The following is a 21342-nucleotide window of genomic DNA, read 5'->3' as shown; positions in this document are numbered from 1 at the left end:
AGATTGATAGAGGTAGAAGATATACAGAAGCTAGATGTCACAGTATACTGTGGGGAATGGAACATGTTACTGTACACATATGGGACTGGGAGATATCCGGGTACACAGCAGAAACATTTCACGGTGCACAGCAGGGAACGGGAGATGTCAGGGACACACGGGACTGGGAGATGTCGCTAGACACAGTGGGGGCCAGGAGATGTCAGTGGACACAGCAGGGACTGGGAGATGTCGGGGACACAGCAGTGACTGGGAGATGTCGGGGACACAGCGGGGACTGGGAGATGTCGGGGACACAGCGGGGACTGGGAGATGTCAGTGGACGCGGCGGGGACTGGGAGATGTCAGTGGACGCGGCGGGGACTGGGAGATGTCAGTGGACGCGGCGGGGACTGGGAGATGTCAGTGGACGCGGCGGGGACTGGGAGATGTCAGTGGACGCGGCGGGGACTGGGAGATGTCAGTGGACGCGGCGGGGACTGGGAGATGTCAGTGGACGCGGCGGGGACTGGGAGATGTCAGTGGACGCGGCGGGGACTGGGAGATGTCAGTGGACGCGGCGGGGACTGGGAGATGTCAGTGGACGCGGCGGGGACTGGGAGATGTCAGTGGACGCGGCGGGGACTGGGAGATGTCAGTGGACGCGGCGGGGACTGGGAGATGTCAGTGGACGCGGCGGGGACTGGGAGATGTCAGTGGACGCGGCGGGGACTGGGAGATGTCAGTGGACGCGGCGGGGACTGGGAGATGTCAGTGGACGCGGCGGGGACTGGGAGATGTCAGTGGACGCGGCGGGGACTGGGAGATGTCAGTGGACGCGGCGGGGACTGGGAGATGTCAGTGGACGCGGCGGGGACTGGGAGATGTCAGTGGACGCGGCGGGGACTGGGAGATGTCAGTGGACGCGGCGGGGACTGGGAGATGTCAGTGGACGCGGCGGGGACTGGGAGATCTCGTGGGCAAAGAAAGGACTGGGAGATGTCGGTAGACACGGCGGGGACTGGGAGATGTCGGGGACACGGCGGGGACTGGGAGATGTCGGGGACGCGGCGGGGACTGGGAGATGTCAGTGGACGCGGCGGGGACTGGGAGATGTCAGTGGACGCGGCGGGGACTGGGAGATGTCAGTGGACGCGGCGGGGACTGGGAGATGTCAGTGGACGCGGCGGGGACTGGGAGATGTCAGTGGACGCGGCGGGGACTGGGAGATGTCAGTGGACGCGGCGGGGACTGGGAGATGTCAGTGGACGCGGCGGGGACTGGGAGATGTCAGTGGACGCGGCGGGGACTGGGAGATGTCAGTGGACGCGGCGGGGACTGGGAGATGTCAGTGGACGCGGCGGGGACTGGGAGATGTCAGTGGACGCGGCGGGGACTGGGAGATCTCGTGGGCAAAGAAAGGACTGGGAGATGTCGGTAGACACGGCGGGGACTGGGAGATGTCGGGGACACGGCGGGGACTGGGAGATGGCGGGGACTGTGAGATTCGGGGACTGGGAGATGGCGGGGACTGGGAGATGGCGGGGACTGGGAGATGGCGGGGACTGGGAGATGGCGGGGACTGGGAGATGGCGGGGACTGGGAGATGGCGGGGACTGGGAGATGGCGGGGACTGGGAGATGGCGGGGACTGGGAGATGGCGGGGACTGGGAGATGGCGGGGACTGGGAGATGGCGGGGACTGGGAGATGTCAGTGGACTCAGAGGTGACCGGGGGATGTACGGTACAGAAGTTTAGGTTGTTACACGTACCTTCGTTGCAACAGTAACTACATGGTTTCCACCACATTTGGGTTGAAATTGCTGTTGAAAAAACCTCACATAATGTGCTGAAATGATCCTGTGCTTATTAATCTACTGTACACCCGCTGTTAGTGTTAGCATTGGCAGTGGGGTAGCATGCGTGATTGTTTTATAGCAGAGCTTTTGTCCTGTGCCATAGTTGGAAAATGAATGTTTCTCCCAACAGGGCAGTCGATTGCTTAGCTCATGCACCAGGCAGAATTTTCTCTTGAAAGGCTTTTTCATAGTTGTAAATAACAGCATATTAATGCCGCTTGTTAGTTGTGTCTCAGGCTAGTTAAAGGCAAGAGCACACTTTAAAATTAAAAAAAGAACTTCTGTTTATTGACCAGTTTTAATTTCTGTTAATCGCTTCTTGAACCCAGGACTGGTTGAGTGTGTGCTTCCTGTGAGGTTCCTGTGCGCTGATCTGGAAGCAGTTACATTGGGACCAGCCTGGCTACCAAATGGAAAACTTCAGTTCAGGTGTGGTACTCAATTGGTCTTCAAGTTTCCCTATTCAACACCTCCCTAATCGGTCTGATCTAATAACTTCTGCATGTGTAGAGGAAGCTGCTCCAGGACACCACTGACATTGTCCTATAATTCACACTAGCAGTGCAGCACTGCATGTGGATGAAGACCCAAAATCAGAGCTGCCAGCTTTGAGCTGTACCTTGGTGTATGATTTCCAGCCCCACTTGAGATGTACCCTGCTGAACCTTGGGCATTGAAGTAGTTCATAGAGCAGGACTCGATTGTTAAACATCACCTGATAACTTCAGGAGTAAGTGTTTTCAGTTCATTACCCATCAGATTATAGTCTGGAAGATGTGGCCTGACACTGGCACAGATAGACATCACTATAGGTTGGCATGGTTTGCTAAATTCTATTATAAATATGATCTTTAATATTCGTTCTCTTGCCTCATCCTATACAGGCTGAGCAACTTAGACAGCACTACATGAGCAAATCAGATTCAGAAGTTTCTGCAGCACGCCAAGCTTTGCCGCCAGTTCAGCAGAACATCCGTGAACTACAGCGCAAGGTATAATGGTCCTTTTCACAGAATTGTTAGAGCACAGAAGGAGTCCATTCGGCCTATTGTGTCTGCGTTGACTCTCCAAAGGAGAAGTTTACATAGTGCCACTCCCCTGCCTTCTCCCCATAACCCTGCACGTTCTTCCTTTTCAGATAACAGTCCAATTCCTCTTGAATGCCTCGATTGAACCTGCCTCCGCCACACTCTCGCAGTGCATTCCAGATCCTAACCATTTGCTGTGTGAAGAAGTTTCATCTCATGTTCCCATTTATTCTTTTGCCAATTACCTTAAATCTGTGCCCTCTTCTCAATCTTTCTACCAGTGGGAACAGTTTTTCCCTATCAATTCTGTCCAGACCCCTCATGATTTTGAATACCTCCATCAAATCTCCTCTCCACCTTCTCCAAGGAAAACAGTCCCAACTCCTCTAAACTATCCATGTAATTGAAGTTCCTCATCCTGGAACAATTCTTGTGAATCTTATCTATGCTCTTTGTAATGCCTTCACATCTTTCCTAAAGTGTGGCACCCAGAACTGGACGCAATACTCCAGCTGAGGCTAAACCAATGTTCTATATAGGTTTAACATAACTTCCTAACTTTTGTACTCTATGCCCCTATTAAAGTCTAGGATGCTGTATATTGTCCTGTACGAGAGCGCAGGCTATATGGGTCCTGGACGAGAGCGTCGGGTTTACGGTCCTGGGCGAGAGAGTCGGGAACACGGTCCTGGGCGAGAGCGTCGGGAACACGGTCCTGTACGAGAGAGTCGGGAACACGGTCCTGTACGAGAGAGTCGGGAACACGGTCCTGGACGAGAGCGTCGGGAACACGGTCCTGGACGAGAGCGTCGGGAACACGGTCCTGGACGAGAGCGTCGGGAACACGGTCCTGTACGAGAGAGTCGGGAATACGGTCCTGTATAAGAGCCAGGGAGAAAGGCCTTTACTAGAGTACAAGGAAATGAGTCATTTACGACAGAGTGCCTCTGTTAAGGCCCTCTACTGAGAAGGAGGTCAGAGTTCGGGGATATGCAGCAAACACCCAATTCAATACAAAAAGGGGAAGGCACAGAAGCTCTGCAGAAGTTTTTTTAAATTGCAGAAGCCGTGGGACCATTGAAAAGAGCGTAAAGCTCTTAATGGGGAGAGATGTGCTGCTGTACAGGACTGCTTACCTGCTCCTGTTGTGTGGGACTGTAGTAGTGGGTACTAAATCACAGAGAAGAGTAATAAACTATAGCAGCTGGTACTAAACCATATAGGAGAGTGTCCCATGGCTCCTGGAGTATCTGCAACTTAAAAAAAAGACTTCTGCAGGGCTTCTCATGCTGAATTGGATGCTTGCTGCAGCACTGCCAACTCTGACTTCTTTTGCAGTAGAGGGATCGCTCTTGGTGGTGCTGCGAGGGAGCAGATGGCTGATGTCTACAGTTAACTTTCAAGAGGCTAAAGTAGTCACTGAGCTGCTCAGATGTGCTACTGCCAGGAATTTGGAATCTTTAACGTAAAGTTACTTTCTAAAGAGAAAAGATTGGGAGTACAGATCAGCTTCCTGTAGTTAATTACTCTCCTCTGGTTTCGTACTCACTACTATGGTTATTACTCTCCTCTGTGATTTAGTAACCCCCACCCCTGGTTTTTGAAAGCTGGTAAATAGGATGGAACAGCTGACCATTACCTTGATGTACTGGAATGTCTTTCTCTCCCTATTTTTCTGTCTTGTCAACAGATTCACTTTGGGGCTCCTTGGTGGCTTGGTATTATTGAGTGTGTATTGCAAGCTGCTCTGGATGAAGAGCTAGTGACCAGGGTGCAAAATGAAATCGCACCCAACTACAAAAAGCAAGCTACCAAACTCTCCATGGCGGAAAAGTAAGTAAATTTGCATACTCTCCAATATATGATTGCACCCTTTCTTGCATGCTGGTGCTTTCTAATAGCTATATGCCAGCCTTCATTGCATTAAGCTGATAGTCAGTGTTTCACAAAAAAATTCAGCTTTTTTTTCGCTGAATTTTTTGACTATTGCTGGCATTCAGTTGGAGGACCATGACTAGAGGCTATTGGAATCAATCCATCAGATGTTACTTTCGCTCACTATTTGTTACATGCAAAGATAAGGTAAAGAGCTTTAAAGATGGTTTCCAAGTGTCACACCTTGTTTATAGGAACATAAGAAGATAGGAACAGGAGTAGGCCATTCAGCCCCTCGAGTCTGTCCCGTCATTCAATGAGATCATGGCTGATCCGTGGCCTAACTCCATATACCTGCCTTTGGCCCATATCCCTTAATATCTTTGCTTAACAAAAATCTATCTATCTCAGATTTAAAATTAACAACTGTTCTAGTTTCAACTGCTGTTTGTGGGAGAGAGTTCCAAACCTCTACCACCCTTTGCGTGAAGAAGTGCTTCCTAACATCTCTCCTGAACGGTCTGGTCCTAATTTTTAGACTATGCCCCCTAGTTTTAGAATCTCCAACCAGTGGAAATAGTTTATCTTTATCTAGCCTGTCTTTTCCTGTTAATATCTTGAAGACTTCGATCAGATCACCCCTTAACCTTCTAAATTCTAGCGAAAACTGGCCTAATTTGTGTAATCTCTCCTCGTAACTTAACTCCTGTAGTCCAGGTATCATTCTTGTAAACCTACGTTGCACTCCCTCCAAGGCCAATATATCCTTCCTAAGGTGTGGTGCCCAGAACTGCTCACAGTACTCCAAGTGGGGTCTAACCAGGGTTTTGTACAGCTGCAGCATCACCTCTATGTCTTTATACTCCAATCCTCTAGATATAAAGGCTAGCATTCCATTGGCCTTTTTGATTATTTTCTGCACTTGCTCGTGGCATTTTAAAGATCTATGCACCTGAACCCCCAAGTCTCTTTGGACATCCACTATACTTAACCTCTTCCCATTTAGAAAGTACACTGCTCTATCCTTTTTTGGTCCAAAATAGATAATCTCACACTTGCCCGCATTGAAATCCATCTGCCACAGTTTTGCCCACTCACCTAGTCTGTCAATATCGCTTTGCAATTTTATGCTATCATCTAGACTGTCTACAATGCCACCTAACTTTGTATCATCAGCAAATTTAGATATATGACTTACTATGCCATCTTGCAAGTTGTTAATGAATAATGTGAATAATTGAGGCCCAACATAGATCCCTGCGGAACACCACTAGTCACATCCTGCCAATCGGAGTACTTACCCATTGTCCCCACTCTCTGTCACCTACCACTCAACCTACTTTCTAAACATGTCAATAATTTGCCCTCAACTCCATGGGCTTCTACTTTAGTTAACAGTCTCTTATGTGGGACTTTATCAAATGCCTTCTGGAAGTCCATATAAATAACATCCATAGACATTCCCCTGTCCACTACCTTAGTCACCTCTTCAAAAAATTCAATGAGATTTGTCAGGCATGACCTTCTCGTCATGAATCCATGGTGGCTGTCCTTGATTAACTGGAATTTTTCAAGGTGTTCAGTCACCCTATCCTTGATTATAGACTCCAGCAACTTGCCCACCACAGATGTCAGGCTAATTGGTCTGTAATTTCCTTGGTTCCCCCTTTCACCCTTCTTAAAAAGTGGAGTGACATGTGCAACTTTCCAATCTAGAGGGACCACTCCTGAATCTAGGGAACTCTGAAAGACTATAGTTAGGGCATCTACAATGTGCTCTCCTACTTCCTTTAACACCCTCGGATGGAAACCGTCAGGTCCTGGGGATTTCTCAATCATTAGTTCCATTAATTTCCTTGTTACTGATGATTTACTGACGTTAATTGTATTAAGTCCCTGTCCCCTATCGACTATTAATTTTTTCAAGACTTCCGGTAAGTTATCCTCCTTTTCAACTGTAAATACTGAGGAAAAGTAATTGTTCAACATGTCTGCCATTTCCCCATTATCAATGACAATATTTCCAGTTTCAGCTTTTAGTGGGACTACATTGCTCTTGACCACTCGCTTTCCCTTTATGTAACTCTAAAATTTCTTCTTATTGATTTTGATGTCCTTTGCAAGGTTCCTTTCATAATCTCTTTTAGTAGCTCTTATAAGCTGCTTTGTGACCCTTTGCTGGTCTTTGTATCGATCCCATTCGGCCAGATCTGTGCTGCGTTTTGCATTTTTGTAAGCTCTTTTAGTTTTATGCTATCCCTAGTGTCTTGAGTTGTCCATGGCTGTTTTTTCTGTAAAGTGGAGCTTCCCAGAAGCCCTTTATAAATGCATCTTCTGAAACTTTTCATCGTTTTCTTCCCCACCGCCCCTCTCCCCCACCCCTCTCGGGGAACTTTATGGGACATGCCTGGCTGTTGCCTGATGTACATACGAATTAGGAGCAGGAGTAGGCCACATGGCCCCTCGAGCCTGCTCCACCATTCAACAAGATCATGGCTGATCTGATTGTAACAACACATTCCTGCCTATCCCGGATAAGTTTTCACCCCCTTGCTTATCAAGAGTCTATCTATCTCTGCCTTAAAAATATTCAAAGACTCTGCTTCCACCGCATTTTCAGGAAGAGAGTTCCAAAGACTCATGACTCTCAGAGAAAAAATTTCTCCTCATCTCACGGGCGACCCCTTATATTTAAATGGTGACCCCGAGTTCTGGATTCTCCCACAACAAGAAACATCCTTTCCACATCCCCCCTGTCAAGACCCCTCTGGATCTTATATGTTTCAATCAAGTCGCCTCTTACTCTTCTTAACTCCAGTGGATACAAGCCTAGCCTGTCCAACCTTTCCTCATGACAACTCGCCCATTCCAAGTATTAGTCGAGTAAACATTCTCTGAACTGCTTCCAACGCATTTACATCCTTCCTGAAATAAGGAGACCAATACTGTACACAGTACTCCAGATGTGGTCTCACCAGTGCCCTGTACAACAGTAGCAAAATCTCCATACTTTTGTATTCAATTCCACTTGCAATAAACAATAACATTCTATTAACTTTCCTAATTTCTTGCTGTACCTGCATACTAACCTTTTGCGATTCATGCACTGGGACACCCAGATCCCTCTGCATCTCAGAGCTTTGCAATTTCTCATCATTTAGATAATATGCATCTTTTCTATTCTTTCTGCCAAAATGGACAATTTCACATTTTCCCACATTAGAACATTACAGCGCAGTACAGGCCCTTCGGCCCTCGATGTTGCGCCAACCATCTGACCTACACTATTCCATTTTCATCCATATGTCTATCCAATGACCACTTAAATGCCCTTAAAGTTGGCGAGCCTACTACTGTTGCAGGCAGGGCGTTCCACGCCCCTACTACTCTCTGCGTAAAGAAACTACCTCTGACATCTGTCCTATATCTATCACCCCTCAACTTAAAGCTATGTCCCCTCGTGTTTGCCATCATCATCCGAGGAAAAAGACTCTCACTATCCACCCTATCTAACCCTCTGATTATCTTGTATGTCTCTATTAAGTCACCTCTCCTCCTCCTTCTCTCTAACGAAAACAACCCCAAGTCCCTCAGCCTTTCCTCGAAAGACCTTCCTTCCATACCAGGCAACATCCTAGTAAATCTCCTCTGCACCCTTTCCAAAGCTTCCACATCCTTCCTATAATGCAGTGACCAGAACTGCACGCAATACTCAAGGTGCGGCCTCACCAGAGTTTTGTACAGCTGCATCATGACCTCGTGGCTCCGAAACTCGATCCCCCTACTAATAAAAGCTAACACACCATATGCCTTCTTAACAGCCCTATTAACCTGGGTAGCAACTTTCAGGGATTTATGTACCTGGACACCAAGATCTCTCTGCTCATCTATACTACCAAGAATCTTCCCATTAGCCCAGTACTCTGCATTGCTGTTACTCCTTCCAAAGTGAATCACCTCACACTTCTCCGCATTAAACTCCATTTGCCATCTCTCAGCCCAGCTCTGCAGCCTATCTATGTCCCTCTGTACCCTACAAGACCCTTCGACACTATCCACAACTCCACCGACCTTCGTGTCATCCGTAAATTTACTAACCCACCCTTCTACACCCTCATCCAGGTCATTTATAAAAATGACAAACAGCAGTGGCCCCAAAACAGAACCTTGCGGTACACCACTAGTAACTAAACTCCAGGATGAACATTTGCCATCAACCACCACCCTCTGTCTTCTTTCAGCTAGCCAATTTCTGATCCAAAGCTCTAAATCACCTTCAACCCCATACTTCCGTATTTTCTGCAATAGCCTACCGTGGGGAACCTTATCAAACGCCTTACTGAAATCCATATACACCACATCCACGGCTTTACCCTCATCCACCTGTTTGGTCACCTTCTCGAAAAACTCAATAAGGTTTGTGAGGCACGACCTACCTTTCACCAAACCGTGCTGACTATCGCAAATGAACTTATTCTTTTCAAGATGATTATAAATCCTATCTCTTATAACCCTTTCCAACATTTTACCCACAACCGAAGTAAGGCTCACAGGTCTATAATTACCAGGGCTGTCTCTACTCCCCTTCTTGAACAAGGGGACAACATTTGCTATCCTCCAGTCCTCCGGCACTACTCCTGTCGACAATGACGACATAAAGATCAACAACAACGGCTCTGCAATCTCCTCCCTGGCTTCCCAGAGAATCCTAGGATAAATCCCATCTGGCCCAGGGGACTTATCTATTTTCACTCTTTCCAAAATTGCTAACACCTCCTCCTTGTGAATCTCAATCCCATCTAGCCTAGTAGTCTGTATCTCAGTAATCTCCTCGGCAACATTTTCTTTCTCTACTGTAAATACTGACGAAAAATATTCATTTAACGCTTCCCCTATCTCCTCTGATTCCGCACACAACTTCCCACTACTATCCTTGATTGGCCCTGTTCTAACTCTTATCATTCTTTTATTCCTGATATACTTATAGAAAGTTTTAGGGTTTTCTTTGATCCTATCCGCCAATGACTTCTCGTGTCCTCTCCTTGCTCTTCTTAGCCCTCCCTCTAGATCCTTCCTGGCTAGCTTGTAACTCTCAAGCGCCCTAACTGAGCCTTCACGTCTCATCCTAACATAAGCCGCCCTCTTCCTCTTGACAAGCGCTTCAACTTCTTGAGTAAACCACGGCTCCCTCGCTCGACAACTTCCTCCCTGCCTGACAGGTACATACTTATCAAGGACACGCATTAGCTGCTCCTTGAATAAGCTCCACATTTCGTTTGTGCCCATCCCCTGCAGTTTCCTTCCCCATCCTACACATCCTAAATCTTGCCTAATCGCGTCATAATTTCCTTTCCCCCAGCTATAATTCTTGCCCTGCGGTATATACCTGTCCCTGCCCATCGCTAAGGTAAACCTAACCGAATTGTGATCACTATCGCCAAAGTGCTCACCTACATCTAAATCGAACACCTGGCCGGGTTCATTACCCAGTACCAAATCCAATGTGGCATCGCCCCTGGTTGGCCTGTCCACATACTGTGTCAGAAAACCCTCCTGCACACACTGGACAAAAACAGACCCATCTAAAGTACTCGAACTATAGTATTTCCAGTCAATATTTGGAAAGTTAAAGTCCCCCATAACCACTACCCTGTTACTCTCGCTCCTGTCGAGAATCATCTTCGCTATCCTTTCCTCTACATCTCTGGAACTATTCGGAGGTCTATAGAAAACTCCCAACAGGGTGACCTCTCCTCTCCTGTTTCTAACCTCGGCCCATACTACCTCAGTAGACGAGTCCTCAAACGTCCTTTCAGCCGCTGTAATACTTTCCTTGATTAACAATGCCACCCCCCCCCCCCCCACTCTTTTACCCTCTTCTCTGTTCTTACTGAAACATCTAAATCCCGGAACCTGCAACATCCATTCCTGCCCCTGCTCTACCCATGTCTCTGAAATGGCCACAACATCGAGATCCCAGGTACCAACCCATGCTGCAAGCTCACCCACCTTATTCCGGATGCTCCTGGCGTTGAAGTAGACACACTTTAAACCAAGTTCTTGCTTGCCAGTGCCCTCTTGCGTCCCTGTAACCTTATCCCCTACCTCACTACTCTCAACAGCCTGTACACTGGAACTACAATTTAGGTTCCCATTCCCCTGCTGATTTAGTTTAAACCCCCCCGAAGAGCACTAACAAATCTCCCCCCCCAGGATATTGGTACCCCTCTGGTTCAGGTGAAGACCATCCTGTTTGTAGAGGTCCCACCTACCCCAGAAAGAGCCCCAATTATCCAGGAAACCAAAACCCTCCCTCCTACGCCATCCCTGCAGCCACGTGTTCAACTCCTCTCTCTCCCTGTTCCTCTCTTCGCTAGCACGTGGCACGGGCAACAACCCAGAGATAACAACTCTGGTTGTTCTCGCTCTAAGCTTCCACCCTAGCTCCCTGAATTTCTGCCTTAAATCCCCATCTCTCTTCCTACCTATGTCGTTGGTGCCTATGTGGACCACGACTTGGCGGTGCTCCCCCTCCCCCTTAAGGATCCCAAAAACACGATCAGAGACATCACGTACCCTGGCACCTGGGAGGCAACACACCAACCGTGAGTCTCTCTCGTTCCCACAGAACCTCCTATCTGTTCCCCTAACTATGGAGTCCCCAATGACTAATGCTCTGCTCCTCTTCCCCTTTCCCTTCTGAGCAACAGGGACAGACTCTGTGCCAGAGACCTGCACCCCATTGCTTACCCCTGGTAAGTCATCTCCCCCAACAGTATCCAAAACGGTATACCTGTTGTTGAGGGAAACGGCCACAGGGGATCCCTGCACTGCCTGCTGGTTCCCTTTCCTTCCCCTGACGGTAACCCATCCACCTACTTCTTTTACCTGAGGTGTGACTGCCTCCCTATAACTCCTGTCAATAATCCCCTCCGCCTCCCGAATGATCCGAAGTTCATCCAGCTCCAGCTCCAGTTCCCTAACGCGGTCTGCGAGGAGCTGGAGTTGGGTGCACTTCCCGCAGATGCAGTCAGCAGGGACACTCTTGGCGACCCCTACCTCCCACATTCTGCAGGAGGAACATACAACTGCCTTTACCTCCATTCCCACTATTCTAGATTCCCAACAAATCTACTGGAAAACCAAACGGAAAAAAAAAAAGTCAAAACTTGTTCGCTTAGCAATCCGACGGACTGAACTTTTTAAATAAAAAGCTTACCTTATCAACACACCAGAGTCCTTTTTTTTTTTGGTTAGAGGAGGAGGGTGGGTGGGAGACACTACATGTGTAGTGTCTCGGGTACTGCCACTGCCCAAATAAATAGTTTTCCCTTACCCAGCAGTCCCCTGGTCCTCCGAAACAAAAGGGGATTAACTTGTAACTTACTGAAATTGACCGCTCAGCTGTAAGTCCGCTCCGCACCTCGTTCTGTCAAAGCTGCTCCTCGCAAAAAGATAAAGATTTTAAAACTGCCCAAATAAATAGTTTTCCCTTACCCAGCAGTCCCCTGGTCCTCCGAAACAAAAGGGGATTAACTTGTAACTTACTGAAATTGACCGCTCAGCTGTAAGTCCGCTCCGCACCTCGTTCTGTCAAAGCTGCTCCTCGCAAAAAGATAAAGATTTTAAAACTGCCCAAATAAATAGTTTTCCCTTACCCAGCAGTCCCCTGGTCCTCCGAAACAAAAGGGGATTAACTTGTAACTTACTGAAATTGACCGCTCAGCTGTAAGTCCGCTCCGCACCTCGTTCTGTCAAAGCTGCTCCTCGCAAAAAGATAAAGATTTTAAAACTGCCCAAATAAATAGTTTTCCCTTACCCAGCAGTCCCCTGGTCCTCCGAAACAAAAGGGGATTAACTTGTAACTTACTGAAATTGACCGCTCAGCTGTAAGTCCGCTCCGCACCTCGTTCTGTCAAAGCTGCTCCTCGCAAAAAGATAAAGATTTTAAAACTGCCCAAATAAATAGTTTTCCCTTACCCAGCAGTCCCCTGGTCCTCCGAAACAAAAGGGGATTAACTTGTAACTTACTGAAATTGACCGCTCAGCTGTAAGTCCGCTCCGCACCTCGTTCTGTCAAAGCTGCTCCTCGCAAAAAGATAAAGATTTTAAAACTGCCCAAATAAATAGTTTTCCCTTACCCAGCAGTCCCCTGGTCCTCCGAAACAAAAGGGGATTAACTTGTAACTTACTGAAATTGACCGCTCAGCTGTAAGTCCGCTCCGCACCTCGTTCTGTCAAAGCTGCTCCTCGCAAAAAGATAAAGATTTTAAAACTGCCCAAATAAATAGTTTTCCCTTACCCAGCAGTCCCCTGGTCCTCCGAAACAAAAGGGGATTAACTTGTAACTTACTGAAATTGACCGCTCAGCTGTAAGTCCGCTCCGCACCTCGTTCTGTCAAAGCTGCTCCTCGCAAAAAGATAAAGATTTTAAAACTGCCCAAATAAATAGTTTTCCCTTACCCAGCAGTCCCCTGGTCCTCCGAAACAAAAGGGGATTAACTTGTAACTTACTGAAATTGACCGCTCAGCTGTAAGTCCGCTCCGCACCTCGTTCTGTCAAAGTGAAATTGACCGCTCAGCTGTAAGTCTGCTCCGCACCTCATTCTGTCAAAGCTGCTCCTCGCAAAAAGATCTCATTATACTCCACTTTCCAGATCTTTGCCCATTCACTTAACCTATCTATATCCCTTTGCAGCCCCTTATGCCCTCTTCACAACTTACGTTCCTACCTATCTTTGTGTCATCAGTAAATTTAGCAACCATACCTTCGGTCCCTTCAAGTCAGTTATATAAATTGTAAAACATTGAGGCCCCAGCACTGATCCCAGCGGCACACCTCTCGTTACATCTTGCCAACCAGAAAATGGCACATTTATGCCTACTCTTTGTTTCCTGTTAGTTAGCTAATCTTCTATCCATGCCAATATGTTACCCCCTACGCCATGAGCTTTTATTTTCTGCAATAACCTTTGATTTGACACCTTATCAAATGCCTTCTGGAAATCCATGTACAGTACATTCACCAGTTCCCCTTTATCCACAGCACATGTTACTTCTTCAAAGAACTCCAATAAACTGATTAAACATGATTTCCCTTTTACAAAACCATGTTGACTCCGTCTGATTACCTTGAATTTTTCTAAGTGCCCTGCTATAACATCTTTAATAATAACTTTTAACATTTTCCCTATGATAGATGTTGTGCTAACTGGCCTGTAGTTTCCTGCTTTCTGTCTCCCTCCCTTTTTGAATAAAGGAGTTACATTCGCTATTTTCCAATCTAATGGAATCTTCCCCGAATCTAGGAAATTTTGGAAAATTAAAACCAACGCATCAACTATCTCACTAGCCACTTCTTTTAAGACCCTAGGATGAAGTCCATCAGGACCTGGGGGCTTGTCAGCCCGCAGCTCCAACAATCTGTTCAGTACCACTTCCCTGGTGGTTGTAATTTTCTTGAGTTCCTCCCTCCCTTCCATTTCCTGACTTGCAGCTAATTCTGGGATGTTACTTGTATCCTCTATAGTGAAGACCAATGCAAAATACCTGCTCAGTTCATCTACCATCTCCTTATTTTCCATTATTAATTCCCCAGACTCACTTTCTATAGGACCAATGCTCACTTTGTTAACTTTTCTTTTTTAAATATCTATAGAACCTCTTACTATCTGTTTTTATATTTCTTGCTAGCTTTCTCTCATTCTCTAATTTTTTCCTCCTTTTTAATCTTTTAGTCATTCTTTTCTGTGATATGAAAGCTTCATTCTTTGAAGATTAGTTGCAGCCACTATTTTAAGATGAGCAGGATGTTCCCTGCGATAAGAAAGATGTTCATTGATGTGAATGGATTGCTGTCTTTATTTGGAGTATTCCTGTCATTGTACTGATGGACTTAGGGACTGGAAATGTAAAAGGGAGTGGAGTTATCGTGGTGGTGAGTTTTATTAACTTAAAAAAAGGACTCTAAGATTTCCATATTTAGGATTTACTACAGTGTACAACTGTAAATGTAGATAAATGAGTATAGCACCTGCTCATGTTCCATAACTTGAAAGATGTTTTCTGTGTATTTATGTGCTGATGGTGGAAATTCCTTTGTCACCATGCAGCAGCTTGGTAGTAGTCTATATTAGAGCAGTCATTATCCTCTGGGGAAATGGTGAGGCGTGACATCAATAATCATAGAAAAACATAGAAGCAGGAGTAGGCCATTCAGCCCCTTGAGTTTGTTCTGTCATTCAATTACTGGGGAACCGAGTTAGTGAGAACGAGGAACTTAAATTAGTATTTGTAAAGATATAATACTAATAATGAATAAGACTAAAAGCTGACAAGTCTCCTGGAACTGATGGCCTACATTCTAGGGTTTTAAAGGAAGTCGCTACAGAGATAGTGGATGCATTGATTTTGATTTTCCAGAAATCACTAGATTCTAGAATGGTCCCCTTGGATTGAAAGGTAGCAAATGTAACCTTGTTATTCATGAGAGGAGGGAGAGAAAAATGAGGAACGTAGACTAGTCAGCCTGACATCAGTAGTGTGGAAAACACTCAAATCTGTTGGGGATGTGGTAACAGAGCACTTAGAAAATCATATGATTGGGTAGAGTCAATAAAGATTTATGAAAGGGAAATTGTATTTGATAAATCTGTTAAGAGTATTTTGAGGTTGTAACTAGCAGGATGGATAAGGGGGAACTAGCGGCGGTCGTGTATTTGGATTTTTAAAAAGTATGCGATAAGTTGCCACATGAGGTTATTATACAAAATTAGGGCTCATAGGATTGGGGATATTAGCATGGATTGAGGACAGAAAACAGAGAGTAGGAATAAACAGGTCATTTTTGGGTTGGCAGGCTGTAATTAGTGGGGTGGTGCAACTAGTGGGCCTCAGCTATTTACAGTCTAGATTGATAACTTAGGTGAGGCAACCAAGTGTAATGTATCCAGATTTGCTGATATAAAGCTAGGTGGGAAAGTAAGCCTTGAGGAGGAGGCAACAAGGCTGCTGTTCAAGGAACAAGTGGACAGCCCTAAGACCATCCTGATGGGGGATGGAGGTGTAGAGAGATTGGACGTCCATAGTAAAGAGCAGGTAGTTAGGGCTAGGAAACTGGAAATAGTTGAAATGATGTAGGGTGTCAGAAGAGTCACCAATGTAGGTGGGAAGAGACTGGACAAGGGGAGAAAAAATAAAGTCAAGATAGGAAGAAGTAAGTTCAGTGGGGCAGGAACAGCCTGAAACAATGGGTCTGCCGGTACAGTCCTGTTTGTGGATTATGGAAAAGAGGTCGAAGCAGGCTGTTCGAGGTTGCAAGTCTATGAGGTGGGAAGCTATAGAGGGGAGACTGGCTGGGATATGCTGGTTTTCAGAGGGATCTGGGTGTTCTTAAACACAAATCACAGAAAGTTAACTTGCAGATACAGCAAGCAATTAGGAAGGCAAATAGTATGTTATCCTTTATTATAAAAGGATTGGAATACAAGGCTAGAGAAGTCTTATTGCAATTATATAGGATCTTGAGATCTGGTGAGACCTGAAATATTGCAGTGCCTAGAATTATACACAGTACTCCAGATGGGGTCTAACCAGCACTTTATATAACGGTAACATAACTTCTATCTCTTTGCATTTCAGCCCCTTTGAGATAAAGATCAACATTCCATTAGCCTTTGTACCTGTCAACTAGTGTTTAGTGATTTCTGTACATAGACCCCCTAAATCACTCCGAGTATAATAGATTAGAAGCTAGAAGCTGTCAGTCAGGTTCAGCTGAGTTGACAAACTTCAGTTTTTCCTACCTGTTTCTGCAAATCACGCATTCACATATTTCATTTAAAAAAAATATAATTGTAGTACATTTTGTACAGGAAAATAAGCCTTTTTGACAGGCTCAAAGGCGCATTATGGACTAGAAGTTACTGTTGGCGATCTGTGACCTGTGTCTGTCCGCTGTTTTAGCGGGGGTGTTAATTCCATGTTAACACCTGTTAAAATAATGGGCTGAAGGATGTTATTCCACAAAAATGTTGAGCTTTCAGTTGCCAGAATTGCAAGTGGTTATTTCTATCCCCGTGTGTGAAATAGGAGAAAATCTTCTAAATCAGGTTAATTAGCATTTAAACAAAGATAGACAGGTTAAGATTTGTCATAAAAACAGAAAAGGCTGGAAATGCTCAGCAGGACTAGCAGCATCTGCGGAGAGAAGAGTTAACATTTCAGGTCAATGACCTTTCATTAGAACTAAAATTTGGCTGTAATTTTTTATCAGAACTGTTCCTCCCCATCTCTTTGAAGGGAGGAAAAACTGAGGGAGGCTGAATGATTATCCATCATGGGCATTGACTAACAGTCACCTGGAGATCCCCACCAACCTGGTCTACTAACTCAGGCGCTCCTTTCTGAATTTATCAAGCTGCCAATGCCTCAAGACTGCACTTAGTCACTCTGTTTCTGATGATAGACCCCGGTCACCTTTCTGACAGCATAAGAACATCAGAAATAGGAGCAGGAGTAGGCCATTCAGTTTCTCCAGCCTGCTCTGTCGTTCCGTAAAATCATAGCTGATCTATGATTCCACTTTCCTGTCTGCCCTCCATAACCCTTGACTCCCTTGCCAATCAAAAATCTGCCTAACTCAGCCTCGAATATATTCAATGACTCAGCCTCCACTGCTTTCTGGGGAAGAGCATTCCAAACATAACGACCCTCTGAGAGAAGAAATTCCTCCTCATCTCCATCTTAAATGGGAGGCCCCTTATTCTGAAACTGTGCCCCTAGTTCTAGATTCCCCCATGAGGGGAAACATCCTCTCAGCATCTACCCGGTCAAGCCCCCTCAGAATCTTATACGTTTCAGTAAGATCACCTCCCATTCTTCTAAACTCCAATGAATATAGGCCCAACCTGCTCAACCTTTCCTCATAAAACAACCCCTTCATCCCAGGAATAAGCCTAGTGAACATTCTCCAAACTGTCTCCAATGCCAGTATGCCCCCCTTTAAGTAGGGAGACGAAAACTGTACACAGTACTCTTGGTGTGGTCTCACCAATGCCCTGTACAGTTGTAGCAAGACTTAGCTACTTTTATACTCCCTTTTGCAATAAAGGCCAACATTCCATTTGCCTTCCTAATTACTTGCTGTACCTGCATGCTGACTTCTTGAGATTCATGTACAAGGGTACCCAGGTCCCTCTGTACCGCAGCATTCTGCAGTCTCCATGTAAATAATATTTTGCTTTTCTATTCTTCCTGCCAAAGTGGACAACCTCATATATTCCCACATTAGATTCCATCTGCCAAATTTATGCCCATTCACTAACCTGTCTATATCCTTTTTCAGACTCTTTGTGTCCTCAAAACTTGCTTTCCTACCTACCTTTGTATCTTCAGCAAATTTGGCTACAATACAGTCGGTCCCTTCAAACATATGAACATACGAATTGGGAGCAGAAGTAGGCCATTTGGCCCCTCAAGCTCCGCCATTCAGTAAGATCATGGCTGATCTGTTTGTGTTTTGGATTCCACACTCCCATCTACCCCGATAACCCTTGATTTCCTTGCCTAACAAGAATCTATCTACCTCCACCTTAAAACTATTCAATGATCCTGCCTCCACCTCCTTCTGAGACAGAGAGTTCCAAAGTCGCACAACCCTCAGAGAAAAAAAATTCTCCTCGTCTCTGTCCTAAAAGGGCGACTTCTAATTTTAAAACAGTGCCCCCTAGTTCTGGACTCACCCACAAGAGGAAACATCCTCTCCACATCCACCTTGTCAAGACCGTTCAGGATCTTATTAACTTGAATGAAGTCTCCCCTTGCTCTTCTAAACTCCAGTGAAAACGAGCCCAGTCTGTCCAACCTTTCTTCATAAGACAACCTGCTCATTCCAGGTATCAATCTAGTGAACCTCCTCTGAACCACCTCCAATCCATTTATATCCTTCGTTAAATAAGGAGACCAAAACTGCTCACAGTATTTGAGATGTGGTCTCACCAATGCCCTGTATAACTGAAGCATAACATCCTTTCTTTTATTTTCAATTCTTCTCGTAATAAAGGATAGCATTCCATTAGTCGTCTTTATTACTTGCTGTACCTGCATACTAACTTTTTGTAACTCATGCACTAGAACACCTAGATCCCTCTGCACTTCGGAATTCTGCAGTTGTTCTCCATTTAAGTAATACTCTGCTTTTTTATTCTTCCTGCCAAAGTGAACAACTTCATATTTTCCCACATTACACTTCATCTACCTGATTTTTGCCACTCAATCTATTTATATTGGTCTGCAACCTCCTTACCTCCTTATGTCCTCTTCACAACATACTTTCCTACCTATCTTTGTGTCATCTGCAAATTTAGCTATCATGCCATCGCTCCCCTCATTTAAGTCATTGATATAAATTGTAAAACATTGAGGCCCCAGCACAGACCCCTGTGGGACTCTGCTTGTCACATCCTGCCAATCAGAAAAGTTTTAGACCAGCTTTAAACAGAGTTCACTCAGGCTCTGCTTGCAGTTGCACCTTGTTATTAGATAACTGGCTTAAGCCAGTTTTCAGGGGCTAGATTCAGACAGTATAAAAGTGGGCCATCTTACAGTGCTGACTTGGTTTGCACTGGAGTGCTGACTTGGGGCTGCATTAGAGTGCTAAAGTGGGAGTTTTGTGACTGTGGGAGTTCGGTAGGGAGGGAGCGAGGAGCTCCTTTCATTTCCTACCTGTCCTCAAAGAGCGTGAGGGGAGCCGAGAGTTTCCAAAGAGCACAGCTGACTGGTGAGTAAGTCCTGGTGGGTATTTTTCAAACTGGATTTAATTGTAAGTCATTGTTTTAGCAAGACTTAGTTGATTTTTTTATTATAATAGTCTTCTAAAATTTTAAATTTAAAGGGTTTAATCGTGGCAGGAGAGCTTAAAGTCATGGTTTGCTCCTCTTGCTGCATGTGGGAATCTGGGAACATTTCCAGTCCCCGGGACCAGCATGTGTGCAGGAAGTGTGTCCAGCTGCAGCTCCTGGAAGCTCGGGTTTCAGAGCTGGAACGGCGGCTGGAAACACTGTGGAGCATCCGCGAGTCTGAGAGCATCGTGGATAGCACGTTTAGAGAGGTGGTCACACCGCAGCTGAAGGGACTTGAAGAAGGAAGGAAATGGGTGACCACCAGGCAGTCCGAGAGAAACAGGCAGGTAGTTCAGGAGTCCCCTGGGGTCCTGCTTGCAAATCAGCATTCCATTTTGGAGGCTGATGAGGCTGGTTCCTCCAGGGAGTGCGGACAGAGCCAAGGTTCTGGCACCACAAGCAGCCTGTCTGCACAGCAAGGGGGAAAGAGAGGAAGAGCAATAGTAATAGGGGATTCTATAGTCAGGGGAACAGATAGGCGCTACTGTGGCCGTCAACGTGACACCAGGATGGTGTGTTGCCTCCCTGGTGTCAGGGTCTGGGATGTCACTGAACGGCTGCAGGGCTTCCTGAAGGGAGAGGGTCATGGTACATGTTGGTACCAATGACATACATAGAAAGAGGGATGAGGTCTTGCATCAAGAATTCAGGGAGTTAGGCAGTAGACTAAAAAGCAGGACCTCTCGGGTTGTAATCTCTGGATTACTCCCAGTACCACGTGCTAGCGAGTATAGAAATAGGAGAATAGCACAGATGAATGCGTGGCTTAAGAGTTGGTGCAGGAGGGAGGGTTTTAGATTCCTGGACCACTTGGACTGTTTCTGGGGAAGGTGGGACCTGTACAAGCGGGATGGTCTACATCTGAACCAGAGGGGGACTAACATCCTTGCTGGCGGGTTTGCTTGTGCTGTTGGGAGGAGTTTAAACTAATTTGGCAGGGGGAGGGGACGCAGACTGCTAGCAGAATAGGGACAGAGCTAAACACAGGAAGGCAAACAAGTCAGAGGGAATACAGCGGAAGTAAGTTTCAAGGGAGTAAGACCAGGATGGATGGCCTCTACTTTAATGCCAGGAGTATTACAGGTAAAATGGATGAGTTAAGGGCCAGGATTGACACGTGGAATTGTGATATAGTAGCCATCACGGAGACATGGTTGAGGGAGGTGCAGGATTGGCAGCTCAATATCCCGGGATGTAGAATCTTCAGGCGAGACAGAGGAGGGGGTAAAAGAGGTGGCATTGTAATATTAGTTAAGGAGTCAGTTACTGCAGTAAGGAGAGATGATATCTTGGAGGGGGCATCAAATGAAGCTTTATGGGTAGAGTTTAAGAATTAAAAAAGGGATAGCCACATTGCTAGGTGTTTATTATAGACCCCCAGATAGTCAGCAGGAAATTGAGGAGCAAATATGTGTGCAATTCGCAGAGGTGTGTAAAAATAATAATAGGGTAATTATATTAGGTGATTGCAACTTTCCCAACATTAATTGGGATAGTCATTGTGTTAAGGGCTTAAATGGAGTGGAGTTCTTAAAATGTATACAGGAGAACTTTTTATCTCAATATGCAGAGGATCCAACAAGGGAGAGTGCAGTGCTGGACCTAATTCTGGGGAATGAAGCCGGACAGGTGGTTGATGTGTTGGGGGAGCATTTTGGTGATGGCAACCACAACATGGTACAATTTAAGCTTGTTATGGAG

At 45.9% G+C, this 21342-nt stretch overlaps 1 protein-coding gene across 1 annotated transcript in view; it reads left to right on the top strand.

Moving 5' to 3' along the window:
* shprh (SNF2 histone linker PHD RING helicase) overlaps positions 1–21342 on the top strand; it is a 162756-nt gene that overhangs the window by 88174 nt on the left and 53240 nt on the right. Inside the window, exons 18-19 of the mRNA XM_068020176.1 lie at positions 2723–2830; positions 4557–4699. Of these exons, the coding sequence (XP_067876277.1) occupies positions 2723–2830; positions 4557–4699 (251 nt within the window). The remainder of the gene's footprint in view (positions 1–2722; positions 2831–4556; positions 4700–21342) is intronic.

The sequence above is a fragment of the Heterodontus francisci genome, chromosome 3, assembly GCF_036365525.1.
Source record: "Heterodontus francisci isolate sHetFra1 chromosome 3, sHetFra1.hap1, whole genome shotgun sequence".
Taxonomy (NCBI): Eukaryota; Metazoa; Chordata; class Chondrichthyes; order Heterodontiformes; family Heterodontidae; genus Heterodontus; species Heterodontus francisci.
This window is presented reverse-complemented; position numbering and strand designations above follow the sequence as displayed.